This window comes from Henckelia pumila, chromosome 2, assembly GCF_033568475.1.
Source record: "Henckelia pumila isolate YLH828 chromosome 2, ASM3356847v2, whole genome shotgun sequence".
NCBI classification, from domain to species: domain Eukaryota; kingdom Viridiplantae; phylum Streptophyta; class Magnoliopsida; order Lamiales; family Gesneriaceae; genus Henckelia; species Henckelia pumila.
In genome coordinates, this window is record NC_133121.1 from 164547773 (window position 1) to 164573009 (window position 25237).

A 25237-nucleotide genomic window follows, 5' to 3' on the forward strand; every position below is an offset into this window, starting at 1 on the left:
TTGTCGATCCATCTCAGGTAGTGGATCTTTGATTTTGATTTTGATATGATATGATATATGAATTGATTCTTATGCCAAGGTCTGAGGCGACCTTATTTTCGAGTCAGATATGACTACGATAGATGGATATTCATGTCAAGATCGGATACAAATCTTGATGGCAGCGATTTGATATAAATCAATTCTTGATATATGCGCGCTATATAAATTTGAAGTATTGAATTGATATGTTTTGATTTGATAAGACTTGAGTTGATATGATATTGATCATATTTGTATATGTCTCTTATACTGGGAATTATATTCTCACTGAAATTTATCCGGCTGTTGTTTTGTTTGGTATGTGTGCATGACAACAGGTGGGACAGAATCTGACCAGAGTTGATATGGATAGCTTGGGATGAGAGATTAAATGTGGAGACTCGGAATTTAGATGTTGAATTGTTGTCAAAGATTTAGTTGGAACCATGTTTAGCATGATCATGTTGAATAGTTGGTTTAGCTTATTTTTACTTGCTCAAGATGAATGTAATAAAGGCATGAGACTATATTTAGAACTTGATATATATGTTGGACATGTTTTAGACTTGATAGCATGTTTATAGCATTGTTGGATTGAGATTATTTATGCCATGAACTGAATTTGGACAGCAACAGAAAGTCTGCAGTTTTTTTTCGAAAAGGGAATGTCAGGATCGATCCTGTGAGTTCTTAGGATCGATCTTGGCACAAAAATGGATTCTGGCAGAAACTTGTGAAAAGTTCCAGGATCGATCCTGGGAGTTCGCAGGATCGATCCTGACCAAAATTTTTTTAAAAAAAAATTTATGTCTTGCTTTGATTATTCTTTGACCAAGTATGATTAATTGTGTTTAAATATACTTTGTCCCTGAGATGAGATTAGCAACCCGAGGTCCCCACACAAAACCAGCCAACAACCATCCCTCTACCTGTTGATCGTCACCTTGTACGATAATCTACGACAGACATCCATCATCAGCTACTATCATTTTCACCTTGATCTGCTCCTTTCTCGACGCTCTTGTCCAATAATATGTGCCTATGTTGTATTAGTATGTACAAGTTTTTGGAAATAAGGGATTTCAATTTTCATGTTTGAGTCGAATAAATGAGCAGCAGAGTGCAGTGCACTTACGCGAGGGGACTCAGAATTGTAAACCAAAACCAATTGTTTCTAATGTCCGAAAACGTTACTGTAAAGAACGATGGAAACACTTGATAGGCTTATACAGGTGCAGAAAGTAAGAAGAGAAGCTTGACCACGGCTTGGAGCCATCATTCCCTCGAATCTAAAAATTACCAAAAAGTTGGAAATAGTGTTTCTACAAACAAGAAAAAATCAAGATTTCTTACATTATTGTTTTGCCCCGTTCCACCAAAGAAAAAATATTTCGGGTAAAGAAAGAAAGGATTTCCCCTGCCACCTTGTTAGGCGTCTTCTTCGCCTCCCCTTCTCCAATAAATGTCTTCTGCACAACCTGTGAAATCAAATATATCATATTTTAGCCTCTTTGGTTAATTTAAACTAAAGCAATACGAGGGCCAGAAACATGATACCTTGGATTTGACAGAACGTTTGATGAGGGACCACAGACCGGGAACTAAGATGATGAAGAGACAAAGAGAAGTGCAGTAACTGAGCAACGAGTAACTGGAACTCTTCGCTAGCCAATGATGGATTGGTTGTAGCGACCCTACCCGGATCAACTACCTAATCCAAGTTAATTAGCGCATGCATTAATATTAAAAGCGTAAAGAGCGGAATATTTATAATACAACAAACCCAATCGGCATAATACAACCGACGATAACAAAAGTGTATAATACTTATACAACCAAATCGAAAGTCTTTAGGGTCACAAGCCCTTCCGCTAAACTCTCACTGCAACAGGTAATAACCTCAACCCTGTTGTGAGTCACCTGGACCGTCCAGCCTCAAACCTGCCCCGCCACAAGGTATCCAAAAATACCAAACGCAGGGGCACGAGCGACAACGCTCAATACAAAAGCAATGATATATAAACTAATATGATGCAAGCAAATGACTTTAAAATATTGGGTAAAACAGTCTACTCAAGGCACAATGAGTATACAGTACCGTGCTAAGAGAGCGACTCCGAGGGGTACTCGTATATTCTCCTATCAACTATAGCGTCAAAACCCACCGTCGTTGCCGCTCTTAGTGATAGGAAAACCAGGGGCTGAGTCTCCCCTCCCCGAAACGAATCCATAAGGAGTAGCCCTCACCGATGGAAACTGTCAATGACTCACACCATACCAGATGCAGCCTACCGTAAAAATATGCATGTGCTAAAGCCGTAAAACGTGGTAAAACACATAACACATACTCATGCAACATATAAGCATATATATCATGTTGGCTATCTCGGTCAGTACTTACGTACCTCTAACATTACAGAAAATCCTAGCACCACTGGTCTAGATCCCACGCCTACCAGTCCACACTAAGGTGTCTACAATGCAAATACCCATGCATCATTAAATATGCTCTAAAAGTCTTAACTAAGCTATTTTATACTCCTAAATATTTTTAGGAAGTCAAAGCTATACCTGCATCCGTCGTCAGCCCTTTGCTGTCGCTTGCCTCAAAACTAGGCTACAGCTCCGATACGACGCCTGGATCGCTATGCCACTTCCGGATTCCCCATAGGATGCCTAGAATTCCCTAGATCTGAGTTAGAAGGAAGGCTAAGGAATCGAGAGAAGAGAGGAGTTTGGTGCGCTTGAAAATTAATTTTGGCTCCCCTATTAATAGACGGAGTTCGGACCGTCCGAACACGATCGGATCGTCCGATCCTGACTTTGGATCGTCCAAAGTCCCATCCACACATAAGCAATGACGTCACCTTGCTGACGTAGATGATGGCGTAAGCCCTGGCCCTGTTCGGATCGTCCGATCCTGTTGACGGACCGTCCAAACACGTTCGGAGCGTCCGATCCTCTATTCGGATTGTTCGATCCCATTCGATTCCTCCTAACCTAGTTCGGATCCTCCGATCCCTCCGAACCCTCGAAACCTCCCCGGCCATTTTCGAGCGTTCTAGACCCATTTTTTAACTCCTTAGATCCTTTTGGAAACCTCTTAATCATGTTTTACTTAATCTAAACATGATCATTGGATTAATTACAATTAATCCTTAATTCTTGATACGGGTCACTACATTCTCCCCCCCTTAAGAAATTTCGTCCTCGAAATTTAAGTCTAGAGGAAAACACGAAAAGTGAAACAATGTTCTTTATTACAACTGAACATTACAATTTACAAATCGTCCTCACAAAGAAAAGTACAAAACATCAAAACAACTCTGGATGCTCGGCTCGCATCCGGCTTTCCAGCTCCCAAGTTGCTTCTTTAGTTCCCCTGCGCTGCCACTGCACCATCACCAAAGGTATGTGTTTGTTACAAAGCACCTTGTCCTTCATGTAAAGAATCCTGAGGGGTCTCTCCACATAGGAAAAATCCTGATCCAATTGGATCTCAGTCGGATGCAAGATGTGCGACTCATCTGCCACGTACTGCCTCAGCAAGGACACGTGAAACACATCATAGATACTGGAAAGATACGGTGGCAAAGCTAAACGATAAGCCACGTCTCCAACTTTCTCAAGAATCTCGAATGGACCAATAAATCTCGGCAACAACTTTCCCTTGATTCCAAATCTCATCACCTTCCGGAAAGGTGACACTCGCAGGAACACATGTTCCCCTACCTCAAAATGTAAGGGTCTGCAGTGAGTGTTAGCGTAGCTAGCCTGGGCTGCCTTAATCCTCTTACGGATCATCTCCACTGCATCGGTCATCTGCTGAATCATCTGTGGACCTTCAACTTGATGCTCTCCAACTTCGTTCCAAAACAAAGGTGTATGACAGCAGCGTCCGTATAAAGCCTCAAATGGTGTCATGCTAATGCTGTTGTGGTAACTGTTGTTATACGCAAATTCTAGCAACGCCAAATGGTCATGCCACGCTGGTCCAAAATCCATCACTGTCGCTCGAAGCATGTCCTCGAGGGTACGAATAGTCCTCTCACTCTGACCGTCAGTCTATGGGTGGTAAGTTGTACTCAAACTCAGAGTAGTGCCAAGAGCTCGCTGGAAACTACCCCAAAATCTAGAGGTAAACCTCGGATCTCTGTCGCTGACAATACTCAACAGAATCTCATGCAGACGAACAACCTCTTGCACGTACAGACGTGCCATCCTAATGAAAGTAAAGTCCCGATTGTAGGGCAATAAATGCGCGGACTTCGACAATCGATCAACAACAACCCAAATAGCATCACAATTCTTGGAAGAAATCGACAAATGGTTGAAAAAATCTATCATCACATGCTCTCACTCCCACTCAAGAATCTCTAAAATCTGGAGCAATCAATCGGGACGTCGAAATTCTGCCTTGACCTGCTGACACACAAGTCATCGAGATACAAACTGGTAAACACTGCGCTTCATTCCTTTCCACCAGAACCTCGTACGTAGATCCTTATACATTTTCATGCTGCCTGGATGCACAGAAAATCTACTACGGTGAGCCTGTGACAGAATATCCTCTCGTAGTGTGGAATCATCAGAAACTATCACACGTCCAGAGATACACAACAGACCATCATTATACAAATGAAAATAAGAAATATTCCCATCCTGAGCTAATCGGGCTAACTTCTGCGTCTTCGGATCAACGGCCTGTGACTCACGTATACGAGTATACAAGGCTGGTTTGGCAAGCACTGACGAACGCAAACTCCCTGTTGTTCCTCCTTATGCCAAAAAGTAAAGCCCAAGGAACAACACTCCTCTTCCACTCGCGCAACTGAGCTGGTGCAAAGCATACTCACATAAACTTTGCGGCTAAGAGCATCCGCAACTGGATTAGAAGAACCTGGATGGTACTTGATCTCACAATCGTATTCCTTCAGAAAATCCATCAAACGTCATGTTCAACTCAGCCTGAGTGAACAAGTACTTCAAACTCTTATGGTCAATGAAGATCTCAAACCTTTCACCGTACAAATAATAACATCATATCTTAAGAGAAAAGACAATGGCCGCAAGCTATAAATTGTATACGGGATAGTTCTCCTCATGAGTCTTCAATTTCCTAGAGGCATAGGCAATCACATGACCTCTCTGCGATAACACACATCCCAAACACTGAAGAGAAGCATCGGTGTGAACTACAAAGCCACCTGATCCAGACGGTAGAGCCAACACTGGAGCTATAGTCAGATGGCATCGCAACTCGTGAAAACTCTCCTCGCACTCTGATGTCCAAACGAAAGGCACATCCTTCCTCGTCAGCTGCGTCAAAGGCTTAGCAGTCTGAGAAAAGTTCTCCACGAATCTTCGATAGTAGCCTGCCATTCCAAGAAAACTATGAATCTCTGAAACTATCGTCGTCCACGACCAATTCAAAATGGCTTTTGTATTACTAGGATCAACGAAAACACCGTCTTCTGAAATCACATGACCAAGGAAAACAACTAGGTCAATCCAGAAATCACACTTGCTCAACTTAGCGTATAACTGCCTCTCTCTCAATATCTCCAATACTGTACAAAGATGGAAAACGTGCTCGTCCATACTGCGAGAATACACAAGGATATCGTCGATGAACATTACTACGAACTTATCCAGAAAGTCATGAAATACTCTGTACATCAAATCCATGAAGACTGCTGGAGCATTTGTCAAACCAAACGGCATCACTAAGAACTCGTAGTGACTATACCGCGTACGAAATGTTGTCTTAGAGATGTCCTCATCTCTAACCCTCAGCTGGTGATATCTCGACCGCAAATTTATCTTCAAATAAACATAAGTACCCTGCAACTGATCAAACAAATCATCTATCCGTGGAAGACGATACTTATTCTTCACCGTCGCTTGCTTAAGTTGTCGATAGTCTATGCAAAGACGCATCGACCCATCTTTCTTCTTAACAAAAAGGACTGGGGCTCTCCATGGCGAAACACTCGGCCGAATGTAGCCCTTATCAAGAAGATCTTGAAGTTGCTTCTGGAGCTCTCTCATCTCAGTAGGTGCTAATCGATACTGTAAGGCCCGGGATTATTTAATTTTAATTCGAGAATATTTAATTTGGGAATATTTAGAGTTTATAATTAAATTCTAATATTCTTAAATGAATAAGGATTGAAATTTAATTAATCGCTTTTTTGGGGACTGAATTGTAAATAGCCCAAAGTTCAGGGACTAAACTGCAAATATACTTATATTTATCTATTATTCACGTGAAAACCATCAGAATTAAAAGGAAAAGGCAGAGAACACGGCTGAAGGGTTTCAAGACGCCATTTTTGTCCGTAAAATCTCCGATAACTCGTGATTCGGTTGTCAGAAATTTGAGATAAATATATATCTGCGATCACCCCTTCGAGAGCTTCGTTTTGGTACAAGTTTCATTCACTTTTCTCAGACTTTATTTTTATGTTGAAGATGGAATTTCATGATTTTAAGATATATGCATATATGAGCTGTACCGATTGTGTATTCGCAGACGGTTCGAAAAAAGACTATAATTCGGATTTTATATGAATTTAGAAGTAAAATTCGAAAGTTACTCTTTCTGATATGTTGCTGAAAGTCTATGTATATTGATGTTTTGTTGGAGATTATGAGTTATCTTGATTGTTGGATTGATTGTGATATTGATTTGGATTGCCGGTTTTTAGCCGTTATGTCGTCGATTCGAAAAATGTCAATACTTTAATATTGTTGATTGAAAGAAGCATGGTTTGAGTTACATCTGATCTTGTTAGTCACTCTACATTTCATTTCTCAGCTTTATATCGAAGTTGCCGAACTCGAGATCTCCGATTCGAACCGAGAAGGATTTGAAGAAGGTTTGAAGTTGTTGCATTGAGCAAGTAGCCATGACTTGAGCAGATTTTAATATATGTTCATCATGTTATGTTTTCAGATTTGAAGCATTGTCAGACTCGACATTGAAAGGTATAAATGACAGCTAATCCAGATGGGATAGAATACTCGAAATAGCTATTATTTTCGAGTATTCCCTTGTTAATCACATACTTGTTTGAGTTTGTATTCTATGTGATTTAGATGACTTTGATGCTTTGTGTGATTATGTGCTTATATGTTCAAGATAGTTTATAGTCTTTAATGCATACAGATTATGTTGCATTCATCTTGAACTCCAGCCTGACAAGCACAGAGGGTTGAAAAGCCTAGAGTGCATATAACATTTGGAGGGCTTTAATTGAGTGGCACGGAATTTAGACTTACTTCCAAAGCCAGAAGACTCGCTATAGTTGCACCAAAGTCAGAGAAAATAAAGTATTTGACTTCACCTCGATTGGGTGAGTTGGTGTTCGTTGAAGATGTTATTTTCTCGGGATCCCAAGAACCAATATCCTATTGTTATCAGATCGATAGCCTCTCTTTGACATATGCATTGCATTCACGTATATTATCTCGCGCTTTATGTTGTTTATACTGGGATTTTATTCTCACCGGAGGTATCCGGCTATTTTTTTGTTTTGTATGTATGCATGGCAATAGGTGGGGCAGGAGCTGGTCAGAAGCGACAGGGATATCTCAAGAGAAAGAGAGTCTTAGCATGTGAGGACTCGGGTTTTAGCAGAACAACTTGTACTTTGAGTTGGTTAAACATGTTAGAAATGATACAAGAACTTTGTATGTTGCTTTCAAGTACTTGTTAGCTTTCATATTATGTTTGTGAGATAGCATGTCTATTATTTTGTAGCTTGACAAAGATTATATATACATGTTGGGTTTGTGTTTTTGATGTTATCATCTTCTCTTGTACATATTTGGCATGTATAGATGCATTTCCATCATTTCAACCTTCAAGATCAGCAATAGAGCAGCAAATTAGCAAGTCGGGCAGAACTCAGCTTGCTCGAGTGAAGCCTGGGCTCGCTCGAGCGAGCCTTAGGTGTGTCAACCCGATAAGTGCTCGCTCGAGCGCAAGTGAGGCTCGCTCGAGCGAGCCACCTAGTTAAAAAAAAATTGTTGTTTCTTTTTGCGACGAGGTTTTGGTGTCGCCAATTGTCCGGTATTGTAGATTAACTATTTTAGTTATTAATCGCCCTATAAGATTTGATTAGCACCCGAGGTCCCCACAGATACGGAGCTCTAGAAATCGGTGCTGTCCCTGGCACTAACTCAATGCCAAACTCGATCTCCCTCACTGGTGGTAAGCCTGAAATCTCTTCTGGAAACACATCGGGAAACTCATGAACTATGGTATCTCCTGGATGTCTGGTCCCTCCAAGGATGCATTGATGGCATAGATAAGGTAGCCTTCCTCGCCAGACTCTAAAGCACGTCGGGCTTTCAGAGCAGAAACCACTGGCATCGGGGGTCGCGCTCCCTTACCATAGAAGTATCATTCCTCACCATCCTCAGGATGAAACTGAACAAACCTCTGATAGAAATCCACTATCGCTCTGTAGGTAGTCAAGAGATCAATCTCAATAATGCAGTCAAAATCCTCCATAGCCAGGATCATCAGGTTAGAACTAAGATGATACCCCTCAAAATCCAAAGAGCAACCAACTACTAGATTCTTAGCTAAGACCTCGCTACCCATCGGAGTAGAAACCACTAACAACACGTCTAAAGGAATAAACGACAATCTATACTTCTTAGCAAAACTTGCTGATATGAATGAGTGTGATGCACCAGTGTCAATCAAGACATACGCAGGAAAACCACACAAACTACAGGTACTTACAATCATACGGTCACTATCTGCCTCCACCTGCTCCTGGTTCAGTGCAAAGACTTGCCCCTGAACACGTGGCCGTAAGGAAAAATGACCTCGAGAAGAAGTCTGTCGTGGTGATGGATGCGACTGCTGGCACTGCTGATGAGAAGGCTGCTGCTGATATTGTTGTTGCTGCTGCTGTTCGGACGCCTGGGAACCTTTGGAACCACTAGCCGCTCCTATAAACATAGGGCAATCCCACTTCATATGTCCCTCCTGACCACACTGGAAACATACGCTGGCTGAAATAGGGCACGGTCCTGCAGGATGTCTTCGCTTGCATTGACGACACCGGATCATCCTCTGGCTACCGAAACGTTGCACTCCACCAGATCCGAAAGAAGAAGAAGAAGAAGTACCACCTTGTTTCTTGAAATACTGGCCCCTCGGACCCAAAAAACTAGTCGGTCTGGATGAAAAGGAAGGAATCATAGACCGGTTCCTCTGTAGACTGTCCTCGGCTTGATGGCAACGGTCCACCAAACCCTCATAGGTCATGTTGCTCCCAACAGCAACCATCTGGTGAATCTTAGGGTTAAGACCCTGAAGGAAATGATCATACTTGGCCACAGAACTCTCAGCGATATGCGGACAATAAGGAAGAAGATCAAAAAACTTCTGCTGATACTCCTCAATAGTCATCGTCCCCTGTCGCAGTCCGAGCAACTCACTAGCTTTCTCTTGATGAAGGGCTGGAGGAAAATACAACCTTTGGAAAGCAGTACGAAACTCAGTCCAATTAGCTGCTCCTCTTGCTGCTACAAACGGTGCGGAAGTAGATCTCCACCACTTTCTCGCTCGACCCTCTAGCAGAAAACCAAGAGTCTCCATCTTTTTCGCATCTGTGAAACGGAACTCTCTGAAGCAATGATCCATCCTCTCTAGCCAGTCCTCAGCGGCCTCTGAGTTCTCGCCTCCTGCTAATGGCTTAGGGCTCACTTGCATAAACCTATGCATGTTGACTCTCCTCCGCTCTTCGCGGTGTCCACGGCGATGTCGACGACCGTCTCCGCTGTCCCAACGACCATCACCTCCACTGTCGTGGCTCTCGTTGTAATCTGCCATCTGTCAATTAATAACAGATAATGTATTAATCCGTTTTACTAATTCCCAGTTGCAATGCGCTCTGATACCAATAAATGTAGCGACCCTACCCAGATCCACTACCTAATCAGAGTTAATTAGCGCATGCATTACTATTAAAAGCGTAAAGAGTGGAATATTTATAATACAACAAATTCAATCGGCAGAATACAACCAACGATAACAAAAGTGTATAATACTTATACAACCAAATCGAAAGTCTTTAGGGTCACAAGCCCTACTGCTAAACTCTCACTGCAACAGGTAATAACCTCAACCCTGCTGCGAGTCACCTGGACCGTCCAACCTCAAACATGCCCCGCCACAAGGTACCCAAAAATACCAAACACAGGGGCGTGAGCGATAACTCTCAATACGAAAGCAATGATATATAAACTAATATGCTGCAAGCAAATTAATTTAAAATACTGGGTAAAACAGTCTACTCACGGCGCCATGAATATACAGTACCGTGTTAAGAGAGCGACTCCGCGGGGTATTCGTATATTCTCCTATCAACTATAGCGTCAAAACCCACCGTCGTGGCCACTCCTAGTGATAGGAAAACCAGGGGCTGAGTCTCCCCTCCCCGACACGAATCCATAAGGATTAACCCCTTGCCGATGGAAACTTTCAATGACTCACATCATACCAGATGCAGTCTACCGTAAAAACATGCATGTGCTAAAGCCGTAAAACATGGTAAAACACATAGCACATACTCATGCAACATATAATCATATATATCATGCTGGATATCTTGGTCAGTGCTTACATACCTCTAACACTGCAGGCAAATCCTAGCACCACTGGTCTAGATCCCACGCCTACCAGTCCACACTAAGGTGTCTATAATGCAAATACCCATGCATCATTAAATAAGCTCTAAAAGACTTAACTAAGCTATTTCATACTCCTAAATATTTTTAGGAAGTCAAAGCTATACTTGCGTCCGTCGTCAGCCCTTTGATGTCGCTTGCCTCAAACTAGGCCACAGCTCCGCTAAGACGCCTGAATCGCTATGCCACTTTCGAATTCCCCATAGGATGCCTAGAATTCCCTAGATCTGAGTTAAAAGGCTAAGGAATCAAGAGAAGAGATGAGTTTGGTGCGCTTGAAAATGAATTTTGGCTCCCCTATTTATAGACAGAGTTCGGACCGTCCGAACCCAGTTCGGAGCCTCCGAACATGATGGGATCGTCCGATCCTGAATTTGGATCGTCCGAAGTCCCATCCACACGTAAGCAATGACATCACCTTGCTGACGTTGATGATGACGTAAGCCCTGGCCCTGTTCGGATCATCCGATCCTGCCGACGGACCGTCCGAACACGCTCGGAGCGTCCGATCCTCTCTTCGGATCATCCGATCCCGTTCGGATTCTCCTAACCTAGTTCGGATCCCTCCGAACCCTCGAAACCTTCCCGGCCATTTTCGAGTGTTCTGGATCCATTTTTGAACTTCTTATATCCTTTTGGAAACCCCTTAATCATGTTTTACTCAATCTAAACATGATCATTGGATTAATTACAATTAATCCTTAATTCTGGATACGGATCACTACATTGGTTTAGCAGGTAAACCTTGTTAGTTTTGACATTTAATTGGACGGATGGACCAATTACGGAAACATGTTGAAAAATAGAGGACTAAATTGGGTCGATGAAACAACGAAGGACCAAATTAGGAAGGGTGTCTAAAATGAGGGACCAAATTGGGAATTAACTCATAGGTTTATTATAAAACTATTTTCATATATGTATAACTCGAAACATTATTTTCATAGAATTATACTTTTTTTGGTAATTTTGACAATAAAAATATCTTATAATACCAAACATATCAACATCTTTAAGTTGTTTAAAATAAGTTTACCCAAACACTTTAACAACTTATTTTTAAAATAAGTTCTATAAGCTCATAAAACAGCTTTTAAGATTTAGGAGCTTATAAGCTCTTTTTAATAAGTATAGCCAAATATCTTCTAAATCTATAAGCTTTTGGAATTGCCAAAATACTCTTGTTCCACAAATATTTATTTTCTTTTCCAAAATAAAACGATTATTAGTATTCTTTCCTGAAATTTAATTTCATCAATAATGTTTTACTTTGAAACATAAGTACATAAAAAAAGGTAGATATTTCAAATTTTTAACATACTAGTATCAATACTAACATCATAAGTGGAAGCTATAGTACATATATATATCTAAGGAACATTGAAGAAAAATAAGATTATAAGAACCAATTAAAATCCAAAATTACTAAGAAGGAATTAAAGAACTTATAGGACCATGCGCATCAAGTTGACTGGACCTAATTAACCTCTCCAAGTGTATTTGAAATACACTGCACTATAGGAGGTCATTTTTTTAAAAGAAAGTTTGACCGAGATTAGATAATAAAATACGTCATTTGTTTTTAGAAAATGCATAACAAGAGAATATATATATATATATATATATATAGTTCTTTTATGGTGCCCAACACTATATGCCCACTCCATGCCCACCATGTACAAGTCAACTCATCTATTGTTCTGGTCAACTCATCTATTGTACATGGTGGGCATGAAGTGGGCATATAGCATTGGACACCATAAAAGAACTCTATATATATATTATAGGAACGTAGCACAGTACTTAACAAGTTGCACTAAGATTAATAAGAACATGATTAATCTGCAGATCGTCACTTTCCTTGAATGCGGCCGTAAGTTTTTAATTCAACCATGCTTCGATCCCATCCCCGGATCTTGTATCAATTAAAGTCACAAAACCAACAAACTCAGATTCAGAATTTGGACTCACATAATTTGATAACCGAAATCGACGTCATACAAACCGAACTTACACCAACTGGTGAAACACAACTGATTAGCACCCTTTCGAAACCCTTTCCTTGCCTCTTCAAAACGCTCATAGTATCCATCATTATTCTACAGAACTTTGACGAACTTGCTGTCGATTTTCCTGATCGCCCTATCGATTTCAGTCACCAAATCTTTGAAATTTGTTGTTGGATTGATGCATTTTGTTGCTGTCAACCAAATGAAGTTGCCGAAACTCTCTTCCGGTAGGGCGGGATCAGCCCTTGTTCTCAAGTTCACTTGATGAATGAGTAGAAAGGGCTCTTCAGTACTATTACATTTATCCATATAACATTTCCAAATGAATGTTGTTAAGACCTCTACGCTGGTTGGTTTAGCATGATCTGAACTCGTTGCTCTTTCCTTGAGTTTCGCTATAAGCGAGGCATCAAATACATATGATCTCCTAGTAACAAATTTTCCTAACCTCGCGAAGTTGGCGAAATAATAAGAATACAACTTTGATTCGCTTTTCATTGCATCAATGGATGGAAAAAGATCATGACCAATAATTTTTGGGCATATAAATTCGGCTTGATCATCACCAGTTGAACGAGCAGCAGCAGTTGCACAACCTCGAAGAAAAGTAGTGAGACTCGTCCCATCTTATAGCCATCCCCTAGACTTGGTGTGTGAAAATTAGAGAAATCAATAGGAAGAAACTTTATCATCATTTGCAAATCGGGTTGGCTCAGAAAACATTCAAGGTGGCCTCTAACTTTGGCTACGAAAAAAGGAATCCCTTGATCATCATGGCCGCATTTAGGCGAAGAGGGCTTCACCTTTTCTTTTGAAATTATTTCTACTTCCTTAGCCTTTTTTTTACTCAAGAAAATAAAAAAAAAAACTTAGATTCTTGTTCAAGGATCAGAATTTGCTCATGGAATGGATAATTTTGTTCCACATCAACTGAATTATAATTATATATATAATCATTGATTGATTGATTAATTTTTAGGTCATCACTCTTCATTAGGATCCATGATCCATCCATAAGTTGCTTTGAAAAGTCAAATAAATCGGGCTAAATAAGCTTCGAGCTAGCTATGGTTTGGGAGAACTTGAAAGCAACTTATTGGGTGTGCGATGCTAAAAGCTTTTAAATTATTTGGTGATATTTTTTTAAAAAAAGAGTTTACGATATGTTAGCCACTACAAGAAAAATGCAAAACAACAATAATTTTTATCCGTTGTTAAAGGTCATAAAAAACTGTTGTTAAATGTGATGCTCAAAGACAACGGTTAAAAACTGTTGTCTTTTCCCTCAAAGACAACATTTTTACAACGGTGAAAAACCGTTGTTTTTTTTTTCAAAGACAACAGTTTTTAACCGTTGTCTTTGAGCAATACATTGGAACACCAAATCATTTAACAACAGTTTTTTAGGTCTTTAACAAAGGATAAAAACCGTTGTCTTTTTCAAATAAAAAACAAAAAAAATTAAACAAGTATATATGTATTTGTCTAATTAGTTTATAAGCACTTACAATTACTTATAATAATATATTTGAGAGCTTATAATTTTTAGAAAATTTATCTGAATTTTATATATATATATATATACAATGTTATTATGTTGCACACCAACCGTACTCACCCATTGTGCACATCATGAGGTGTCACTCATCTATTAGATGTAATGAATTATACAACCAATGATTGAGTGCTACATAAATGATGTGCACAGAGGTGAGCACGGTTGATGTGCAGCATCAGAAAACTATATATATATATATATATATATATATATATATATATATAACAAGTAAAACTGCTTGTATGATACCGAAATAAGTTATTTGATAAGTTGGGTCACCTTTTAATGATTTAAAATTTTATCTTTTATAAAACTACAATATCTTCCGAAATTAGATAATTTTCAACCCTGTACACTATTTTAAATTTTTTTTAAAAACAAACTGGCATTACCGATGGTAATATTAGTGAAGACTTTAACGATAAAATCGTCATTAAATAATCTCAACGGCTTATGTCCAACATGTAGTTATTGTAAAGACCCGGTATAGTAACATGTATCCCATTTTACAAACATAAATTGTTAAAATTGATTAAGAGATTTTAATATGACTAAATATCAGACCAAGAAATCAACTCCAAGATGTCGAAAATGATCCAAGATTCAAAATTAACTCGGTAGTTCGGAAGGTCCGAACATGAACCATGAGAGATCGGAAGATCCGAAGTAATCGGACCAAGCGAAGGAGTTCGAAAGAAAGATCGGAACTTTCGTACCAGAGATCGGAGCTTTTGAAGAGTTAGGTCATGCAAACTAGTGACGTGTTGCCAGCGTTTTGACACGTAGACACATACATGAGATCGGAACGTCCGAAGGGTGAGGTCGGAGCTTCTGAACAGGGCAGTTCGGCATGTGGAAGACATGCGAGTTCGGAGCTTCCGACAAGTTCGGAGCTTTCGGAGTAGGGATCAGAGCTTCCAAACCCTTGCCTATAAATATGGGTCGATTTTCTCATTTTTGGTGTGTATTTGGAGGTGTTTCAGTACATTTTAGTGTATATTCTTAGTGTTTTAGCCATATACTAGAGGGTTGGGTATTAACAAGATGGTCGGCCGGGACTTGAAGCAGAGTTGTGCTCAGGAGTTAGGGCTTCGACAACAAAGGGATGACGACAGACGCAAGTATAACCCTAGAACCCTAATAGTATTAGTGAGTATCTATTAGCTTAGTTAAGACTTTTAGATCAGTAATGATGATGCGGTAATTATTAACTTGTAGTCTTGGACCCTAGACTTGTACTAATAGGACTGCCTTAGAAAGGTACGTAAGTATTGACTGAGATTGCCAGTGAGTATACATGTTTATATGTTGCATTTTATGTGTCATGATACATGTTTACTGTTTTAATATACTATGTTGCATGTGCATATTCATGTTGAGCCGAGTCTCCTTCGAGATAGCCTTAGTAGTAGGGTCGCTCAGCCCTACATTCCTTGAAATATTGTCTGACATCGGGAGACGACGTGATGATGGGGATTGACACTATTGTGGATCAGACGAGTGTGTGGAGGTACCTAACGGAGTTGACCCAGATAGTACTACATTCATTGACGTCCAAACTGAGCAGATATCATGTTAACTTTCACAATTCTGATTGTTGCACTCCCAAGTATAGGTTGTCCACAAGTAATGTAATATCTGTGAGTCCGAATTTCATATCCAGAGGGAAGATAAAGAAATAACAAATCTATTAAAATTTTATTACTATTATTTTTTTTCATTTTTTTTTTAAAAGAAGATTGTGAATTTAAGATGTGATCAAATTTAAACTAAGCCGTCGAGATTAGAGGATCCACTCTTGGTATTCTAATAAAGTTAACCTTAGTTAACAAAATTGGGTTCCATTTAATAAAATGGTTTCAATATATTAAATAATCATTATTTATATTATATATTTAACATCGTTTGGTTTGAGTGATAGGATAAGTAATACATGGATAAATAATATAATATAATTAAAAATAAATAAGAAATAATGGTTAATATATTATTTGATTTGATGGATATATTATAGTTTATTTGATTTGATTGATATAAAATTAATAATTAATAGATGGATAAATAATATGACGAGAATAACGCGAAATTGAATGAAATAAGTTATACATAGATTAATAATACACCAAACCAAACAATGCCTACAAATTAGTATGGATAACAAGTATTATATTATAAGAGCAATGTACAGCAAATTTAAAAAAAAAAAAAACATTAATACTTAATGATTTAGATTTTTGAACATATGTTCTCGAGTCTCGATCGACTAATGGAAGTCTCAATTTTCTTGTTATCACTTATCCCACTTAATTTTATTTAATGTACAAAATAACAATTACATATAATAAATAGTTTATATATTAATTTATTAGTCACAAAAAATTTATTCTACATAAACATGTTTTATTAATTAAAAAAAAGACACGAAACTCCAATGAAACAGTCTGACGAATCAATTTTATGAGACGATGATTATTCAACCCGACAAACTTAAAAAAAAAATATTACTCTTTTTATGTTAAAATATCACCTTTCAATATAAATATAAAACCGTTTCATCAACAAACGTATTCATCAAAAAAAAAAAGTCAGGAGTTGGTAGGTATGAAAATTTTTAAATCTCGAATCCCAAAACTCATTAAAATCACCTATGACTAGTACTTGTGAAAAGTATGAAATCTAATATTTTAATTATAAACTAGTTAGGGATGGCAAATCCGGCTTCATATTAAACCCGTCTCGCAGGAACAAGTTTAGACTCGCTCAAACAGGTCCACAAGCAAGTCCTAAGCGCCACATGGGTAGGTGCTCATAGAAGTGCTCACGATAGTTGCTCATATATATATATATATATATATATATATATATATATGCATATTATTAGTGATATAATTATAATTCTTCTTATATTAAATAATTAATATTTTATTCATAATTTTAATTTTTAATATTTTTTTATTAAATGAATTTATTTTATTATGATGTGTTAAATATAAAAATATATCATTATAATTTTTCTTGTGTTTAATTATTAATTGAGAATAAGTTCATAAATTTAACTTGTGATAATATTTTTTTGTCCTAAATATTATTAATATAAAGTTGGAAAATAAATTTAATGATTTGTTAATTCTTAAAAAAAATTATTGAATAAATGTACAATTTTATGTATTTTGATGTGTCTAACAGGTTTAACCCGAATTAGATCCGTCGGGTTCACGGGATGGGTTTAAAAGGAGACGGGATGGGTCCCGAGTTTAGCCAAACATGTCCCTACAACTAATACTTAGGGTTGATAGGTATGAAATTTTTTAAATATCAAGTATGAGAACTCGTCCCAGTCATCAATAAATAGTATTTAAATAAAAAAAAACTTAATTATTTCAACCTAGTTTAAAGTCATATTTTTAAAAATGGTCTTCTTAACTAAGTTTGCATCATGTCTTATATGATTCAAAAATCTTATAATACTTTCTATGTGTTTCACAAATTCTTTTATCCTTCGTTTGTTTATTTAATTTATATTACATTATTTTATTTTAACAATACTTATTTATATCAATAAACATTTTCTAATAAAATTTGTTGAAAATATTATACCCCTAATACATAAATTGCATCTTTATATGTATGCATCATTTTAGTTCAAAATTAAGCATATAAATGCTATAATATCTAATAACATAAAATAGTAAAATAAAAATTCACACACATATAGTTCAACTCCAATAAATCGCACACAAGTCCACTCCACTTTTAAAAAATGCATAATTTAAAGCTTCAAAATTATGGGAGGAATGATGACAATAATTAAGTCAAATATAAAAAAAAATTAAAAATCAAAATCAAAGGAATAGGTTCGTTAGGAAGGGCAGAACAAAATAAATTAGATGGACTGAATCTTAACTAAAACATGAGCAGATGTTTTTTTCTCAAATTTACGTTTGAGATGAGTTTGAGATTATGTAACTGAGAGTTTAAAATGAAGAAATTGAATGTGAATAGGAAAAAAAAAAAATTTAATGAATATCTTTGTAACTTGATATGATAAAAAAATTATTTTGATAAATTAACTTAATTAGAGGCTAAACTTTATTATTATGGTAATTTGGTCCGTATATTTTTAAGAATTCCCTTTAAGAATTCTATTTTAATTGACAAGGCCATTAATTTTCTTTATAAATAAATGTGGCTGATGACATGTATCATCAATCCCACAAGGGCGTTTTTGTCAAATCACCCCACCCGTCGTCGGGTCGCTATCTCCCGGAGATAACCGCACCCTTTCAGCCCGCACGGCGGCGGAGCTGGGCGGAGGGCCAGAGGCGGCTGAATCACGCTCCTGGCATCGAGGAGCTAATTTCACAGAACACAAAAGGATGGAGAGAAGAACCACCGGCGGCGGTGGCCGTAGAATCGAGAAAGAGAGCAAAGCTGGGCCGTTCTTTGTGGCGACGCTAGTGATGTGGTGTGTCTCAGTTTTCTTCGAAATTCTCTTCAACAGTCGCTATGAACTCTTTCCGATCCTCGTGGGAATCGTCTTCTTCCAATCCGCCAATTATGCGTTCCGGAATTTCCTGTCGCGTGACCCCGTCTTCGTCAACACTTGCGTCTCGCTCCTCCATTCTTCCATCACATCTGCCTTCGGTTAGGTTTCCCTGGAAACAGTCACTCATTTCTTTAACCTTTTGTTGCATTTTTGTGCTATTTATTATTATGAAATGGTGGAAAATGGAGTTGTGATTTTGTCTTATGATTGAGCTTAATCTTGAAGGGATTCATATTGCTCGATTGACCACTTGCATGGCAGCTGATAATATAAAATTTGAGGTTGGACAGCAAAATTTATTGAGCCATTGGTGTTTTTGGATGATGCACAAGAAACGAAATTTATCCATAAATACACTTTGAGAAATTTTACAGTTGAAATCCCATCCTTCATGTTCAAAATAAAGTCATGTGGTTCACTATTTTGTATTAAGTTCGTAGAGTTAATGGCAATTACGGCCATTAATTCTGATTCAGAATATTTAAGTCCAGATGGAGTGCTCATCAAGGCCATTAAAGATTTGTTGTCGGAGGACGTTTTCCTGGGGTTCAAACATACGAGCCGGCAATCTAACTCGGCAGCGCATAAGCTAGCCCAATTTGCTTTTTCCAGTCCTAATCCTTGCACTTGGTGCTTTGTTGATTTCCCCTCTTGGTTACAGGACATTGTAACTTTGGATTCAGTTATTTGATGTAGTGTTTCCGTTCAAAAAAAAAAAAAAATGCATTGATTGTTTATGATGTTCCACAGAGGGTAAAAGTTCGTGATACTATCTGAGAAATTCCTTGTATAGTGAGATGTTACTACTAAGTACTAATCATAACAGAAAAATGAAAAAGGATACATATGAGTCTCTTTACTAACCACATTGATGGCAAATTGGCGATCCTTAACGAGGCCTAGATCTGGAAGTAGCAAGCTCAGCTATTATGTATTCCATGAGCATTTGTTATAAATAATGGCTTTCATTGCTTCTTTTCTGAGGGGTTCATTCGTTAATAATTTATTCTTCTAGGGATTGATTTATTTTTTTTACGCGTGGTTCTTATTCGTAGGAACCCTTCTGTGAGTAATATTTTACACTTTTTTTGTCATTAAGATTTGATACTTCCTCCATTGCCAGATATAGATATTTTTCTAGCATGTTTGAATTCTTCCAGTTTTACACTTCTTGTTTGTTTGATCTTTCTTAGAAAATATGTATATACTTTCTTATTTGCAGTTGTACTGATTTTGTTCAATCAATGGACAAAAAGTGGTGTAAACGAGATGTTTGAACACTCAGAATTGGTCAAAGTTACTTGGCCTTGGGCCTTTCAAACATTGTGCTTTTCGTGCGGTTATTTTGCTTATGATCAGTTGGATATGCTGCTCTATCGTTTGTACAGTGGTTGGATCCCCTCAATTTTGGTGCATCATTTGTTGCTTCTTGTTTGCTTTACTCTAGCGCTGTATCGGAAGGTCACTATTAACTACCTTATCCTAACTCTCATTTGTGAGGTAAAATTTCCATTTTAATTGTTTCCTACCGCATGTGCTACCATCTTTTCAAAGACACCCACCCCCACATATAGGCTCTAAATTAGCTACATTTGTTTGTTTGAGCTTATTTTTAGGTTAATTATCAATTTATCATATGCATGTGTTAGAACCTAAGGGGATGAATGTGTAATTAGTCTACTTTCTCATATGCATCCTATCATTTGTGTGCAGCTACATTCAATTTTTCTGCATGTTCGAAAAATTCGTCGAATGGCTGGTGTTCGTGATTCGAGAAGCAATTTCGTGAAGGTGGAATGGCTTCTTAACTTGTTAACTTTTGTCTTCGCCAGATTCGCATCTCATGTTCTCATCGTAGTCAAGCTTATCAGAGATGCTCCCAAGTTTGACAAAGGTGTGGAACTCCCGCTCGCTCTATTTGGAATGGTGGGGATGAATTCGCTTAATCTATTCCTAGGAATTGATCTCTTTAATGCTTACAGGGGAGAGAGAAAATCTAAGAAAGATAATCAAAACAATCGCGATTAATATTTACACAAGTTTGCTGATCTTATTTGTTGATTGACGTGTTGCTTGTACTTTCTTTCGAGTGAATGATCTGTTGTAAAATTCTGGACAGATGTTATACAAATGTAGGTAGAGGGGAAAATGTGCAACACAGATTGTACTCTCTTAATATCTATGCTTCACTAAGTAAAAGTGTGAAGCATAAGCATGTAATTGTGGCATGAATCATGAATGCATTACAAATAGCAGAGAATTCAATGTAAAACACAATGTAATAGCAACTTCTTTTACTAGAATCCCCATTTGTCTACCCTGGTAGAGAAATTACGTGCATGAGTCTTGTCGATTAACAATTTCTTTAACACTTTTACTTCTTGAGAAAAACTTGCCAAAGCCATTGCGACTCTTGACAGAGGTTGTATGGTTGGCTGATGATGTTGATGAACATGAGTACCCAGGCGATTCCGCACTTTTACCATTTTCAATCTGAACAACAGCATCCATTGATATTCTTGAAGGATTTGAATCGCATTTTGGTGAGTTCGTTCCATTAGAAGACAGCCCTGGTATGTTTGAAGTATCCATCAAGAAATCTTCCAATGTTGCAAGAGATTTAAGCTGTCTTCCAAGTGATGCAATTGTTTTTTGACATTCTGCGAGCTTATCAGCAGCTACGGTTAAATCTTCCTGAAACAGAAAAGATATGTTATTTGCAGTATTTGTTTACTAAATACAAATCAATGCATTAGATCAAGAAATTTTTAATGGAAGTATAGTCAGGGCGGACCTTTTTGAGTGCTAATTCAGGATTTGTTATCGTACTCTGCTGCTTCAGCTCACTTTCCTTTTTTATTCTGGACAGTTCATTCTCCAGATCTTGACATTTGACCTTTAGCTCCGCGGATTCAGTCTGTTCCTTTTCGTTTTCTGCCTTCAGCGAATCAACATAGGAAGAAGTGGTTCTTGCCTCTGCTTCCATACCAACGAGTTGAAATTTGAGTAATTCTTTGGCTTGATTCACTGCTGTCAGCTCCTTCTGCAGCTCCTCCATCATGATTTCGAGCTCTCCAAGTCTCCCTTTTGATGCATTCAGAGAAGCTCCGCTCTCCTGTAAAGCTCTCTCCAGTTCTAATTTCTCGGCTTCTAATTTTTCTACACGTTTGATCAATGTTTCAAAGTCAGGGTTAACAGGAGTGTCTGCAGACACGGATCCACCAGAAACAGCTTCTGGTTCAGTCGATGGTGTGTTAATCTTAGCATCATCTAATGCAGCTAGGCGTTCCATCTCTAAAAAATCATCCATCATATCAATTTCAGTGCCACATGTAACTGCGAAACTTGTAGATGTAAGCTTCTCATTCTTCAAATTATCAAGCTCTGATATTAATACTGAAGCCCACGAATCCGAGCAGCTCGTTTCATACCCGTTTTTCTCCACATCAGTTCTCTTGTCATGTGCATCAATATCTAGTGCATTAAGCCTCTCCCCTCCATCCGACTGACTATCTGTGACAGATTCAGCATAAAAAGAAGAATCGGCAACAGATTTGTGTGGTCTTCTGCCTGCAGCTTGAAGTTTTCGACACTCGGTCTCAAGCTTGGCAATCTTTTTTATGCTATCTAACTGCAACTTGCTAGCTGTTTCTGCTGTTCGAGTGCTTAAATCCCTCTCTATCATCATAGTTTCTAAATCTCTACGTCGAGATAGAAGCTCATTCTTGAGGGACGCGTTCTCTTTCTCCATCGCCTCAAGTACAGGTAGAGTGCTGGTATCAGCAGAAGCATCATTCTCTTCTCTGGTAGCTTCCATTTCGGCCCGGAGGTCTAGGATTTGCTTGTCTAGTTCAGCCTTTGCCAAATCATATTCAGCATCTTTCTTGATGAGAGCGTCGGCAATTCTCTGCTCCTGCTCGTCTTTAGCTTGTCTCAATTGTCTGACACATTCTTTCAAGGCGGCATCAAGATGGCTGACTCTTACGTCCAAGCTCGTGTTCTGCTGCGTTGCTACCTCAAGTTGTTGCTTTAATGCGTCCACTTCATTTTCTGCCTTTTCCCAGCCTATTAGGTTTTAAACAAGTTGAAAGATGAGAACACTGCGTATGGAAAATTTGTTTGCTAAACACGACGAATTGATAGAATCCATAGCAATATGATATGTTGACATAATATCTTTACCTGCCACAGCTTCTTCAGCCACTTTAGCATGCTGCTGAACTAAGTCTTCTTTGGCACTGATGTTCACCAGAGCTGCTGCTAACTTTTCTGTCAAATTCTTCACAGTTTCCTTAACGTCATCGTCGACAAGAAGTATAGATTTCGACGTGACTTCAGGCGATTCTGTGCCCGTGCTTGGAGATTCTCTTGATGCATCCTGCCACAACAAATCAAGACAATTCATTATTCAATACAGAATCCAACGTATGGATGCCATCTCTTCTTGTTTATCTGTTTTCACCACCCTAGATACGCACTTTTCACTTTTCGCCGTTTCAAATCTTGAATGAACATTAGAACATTATAATTTGATTGAAACAGAGAGAAACATAAAACTAGCAAGAAAATTGTATGGACCTGTTCATCTGAGTTTCTCTCTGAATACAAAGAAAATGATCCGGAGCTGTCGCTTTTGCCCGGACTCCTCTCAGAGGACTTCCTCTTCCACAGCCATGTCCTCTTTTCCATTTCAATTGTGAATCAGAGGTCGCCAAGAACTCGCAATCCTAGTAAAATTTTGATTTTATAAGAGTTGGGAGAACCAAAAGAAGACATATACATCGGAAAAAAGATAGTACGGACTAGCCATACAAGTGAAATCATCGACCATAGCCATAAAGAACCGGAAACTAAAGGTGAACAGATATTCAAATCAAAACCATTTCAAAAGGCAGTAACAAAGCAACCCATAAGAAAAAGGAATGCAATATGAATAGAATAGTTGGCTAAACAAACAAAAAATCTTACTTGGAAACGAAAAGTCAAGAAATCCCATCACAAAGATCCAATCTTGAAACAACCCATGTAAAATAATCACCAAAAGAACCCAATACCCATCCGCGATCGATGTAAATATAAGATCTGTTTTTCTGGGCTTTTGAGTTTCCAACTAAAACATGAATCTCGGCAAAGATCAGGGGCTGTCCGGAAAAAATTTTCAAACAACCCACACTGCCATCTACTCAAAGAAAAGAAAATTACTCCAAAGTAGTATAATACATATTTTAATCTAGGAAATCGAGCGCATGTGATGTTGAGATGCTTTCAAAAGAAAAGATTTTTATGTAAAAACTTGCCATTTCTGGTACTGCCTTGACCTTTTGTGTGGGTAATTGTTTATTCATTAAATTTGAAATAAATGAGATGCTGTTCCCGCCCATTATGTGATGTAATGTAAGAGCGTCCGCTGCGACACTCCATGGCACAGTTATCCAGGAGTCAGCAATTCAAATGGGTCCCAAAGCAAGAGGTCGAATGGCCCGGGCTACGCTTTACTGGATAAAGATCACTCGGTGCAGCATCTGTCATTTATTGGGCATAGCATCCATCTGTCATTTATGTCCAATGAATGACAGATGTTGCACCGGGTGAAGACTACCCGGTGTAGCATAGCATCTGTCAGGTCGAATGGAGCATTACCTAAAATAATCTTAGTCGACCTTGTGGTGTGTTCAACGGTTTTCAAGCTGGTTGAATAGATAGTGTTTCGTCGCTAGTCAGGAAGTTCGATTCTCTCTATCGGTTAATACGTGGCACATAGTATGTTCAATGTGGTTTATTTAACTAGCATGGTTTGCAAATTATTGTGTGATAGAAGTGCTTGTCTAGTGTGGTTTATTTTTTGTTGCTCTGACAAACAAATATGTATATGTGTTAAAACTCCGTTTGGTTATAATGTAATAAAAAGTAAATAAGAAATGATAGTTAATTTAATATTTGATTTGATTGATAATTATAGTTTATTTGATATGATTAATTAAATTTTATATAAAAATGATAAATTATCAATTTGTCTTTTTTAATAATAAATAAAATATGAATTATATTATTTATAAGAGGTAATATAGTAATTTAAATTCAATGATTTAATTGATGTAAGATAAATAATTAATGATTTGATTGATGTAAAATAAATAATTAATAGATGGATAAATAAATAATATGACAAGAATAACGCGAGATTGAATAAGATAAGTTACACATAGATTAATAGCAACACGTATCAAACGGAGCCTTATAGCATAAGCCGGAGCTGATGATTCCTTTCCAATATCGTAAATGTTACTCACTCTTTTATTTTGTGTTGATTGTATTATGTATATATTATGCATCGTGTATAAAATTTTGGGGAGCTGGGAGTGTATGCGAGATTAATAAATGTAATATAAA

At 38.0% G+C, this 25237-nt stretch overlaps 3 protein-coding genes across 3 annotated transcripts; 1 reads left to right on the forward strand and 2 right to left on the reverse strand.

The window, feature by feature from the left end:
- Positions 1-12833: 12833 nt before the first annotated feature.
- LOC140878861 (epi-neemfruitin B 7-O-acetyltransferse L7AT-like) lies at positions 12834-13241 on the reverse strand. Its single transcript, XM_073282483.1, has one exon. It carries the CDS (start codon positions 13239-13241, stop codon positions 12834-12836), a length of 408 nt encoding a protein of 135 aa, XP_073138584.1.
- A 5265-nt stretch (positions 13242-18506) lies between these two features.
- On the forward strand, positions 18507-21137 carry LOC140880607 (uncharacterized). The gene is made up of 3 exons (XM_073285190.1): positions 18507-18945; positions 20070-20347; positions 20561-21137. Exons 1-3 carry the CDS (start codon positions 18678-18680, stop codon positions 20873-20875), a joined length of 861 nt encoding a protein of 286 aa, XP_073141291.1. The 5' UTR covers positions 18507-18677; the 3' UTR covers positions 20876-21137.
- Positions 21138-21169: 32 nt separating this feature from the next.
- On the reverse strand, positions 21170-24085 carry LOC140880606 (filament-like plant protein). The gene is made up of 5 exons (XM_073285189.1): positions 23816-24085; positions 23426-23574; positions 23030-23225; positions 21642-22912; positions 21170-21541 (listed from the first exon to the last, which is right to left on the reverse strand). Exons 2-5 carry the CDS (start codon positions 23534-23536, stop codon positions 21179-21181), a joined length of 1941 nt encoding a protein of 646 aa, XP_073141290.1. The 5' UTR covers positions 23537-23574; positions 23816-24085; the 3' UTR covers positions 21170-21178.
- Positions 24086-25237: the final 1152 nt, after the last annotated feature.

Bases quoted from the DNA above. Each gene is read 5' to 3' on its own strand.
- LOC140878861 (XM_073282483.1), bottom strand. From the start codon at position 13,241: ATGAAAAGCGAATCAAAGTTGTATTCTTATTATTTCGCCAACTTCGCG.
- LOC140880607 (XM_073285190.1), top strand. From the start codon at position 18,678: ATGGAGAGAAGAACCACCGGCGGCGGTGGCCGTAGAATCGAGAAAGAG. The intron at 18,946-20,069 runs GTTAGGTTTCCC...TCTTATTTGCAG, and splicing joins TTCCATCACATCTGCCTTCG to TTGTACTGATTTTGTTCAAT. The intron at 20,348-20,560 runs GTAAAATTTCCA...ATTTGTGTGCAG, and splicing joins TCCTAACTCTCATTTGTGAG to CTACATTCAATTTTTCTGCA.
- LOC140880606 (XM_073285189.1), bottom strand. From the start codon at position 23,536: ATGGAAAAGAGGACATGGCTGTGGAAGAGGAAGTCCTCTGAGAGGAGT. The intron at 22,913-23,029 runs GTAAAGATATTA...AAAACCTAATAG, and splicing joins GGCTGAAGAAGCTGTGGCAG to GCTGGGAAAAGGCAGAAAAT. The intron at 21,542-21,641 runs GTCCGCCCTGAC...TTTCTGTTTCAG, and splicing joins CTGAATTAGCACTCAAAAAG to GAAGATTTAACCGTAGCTGC.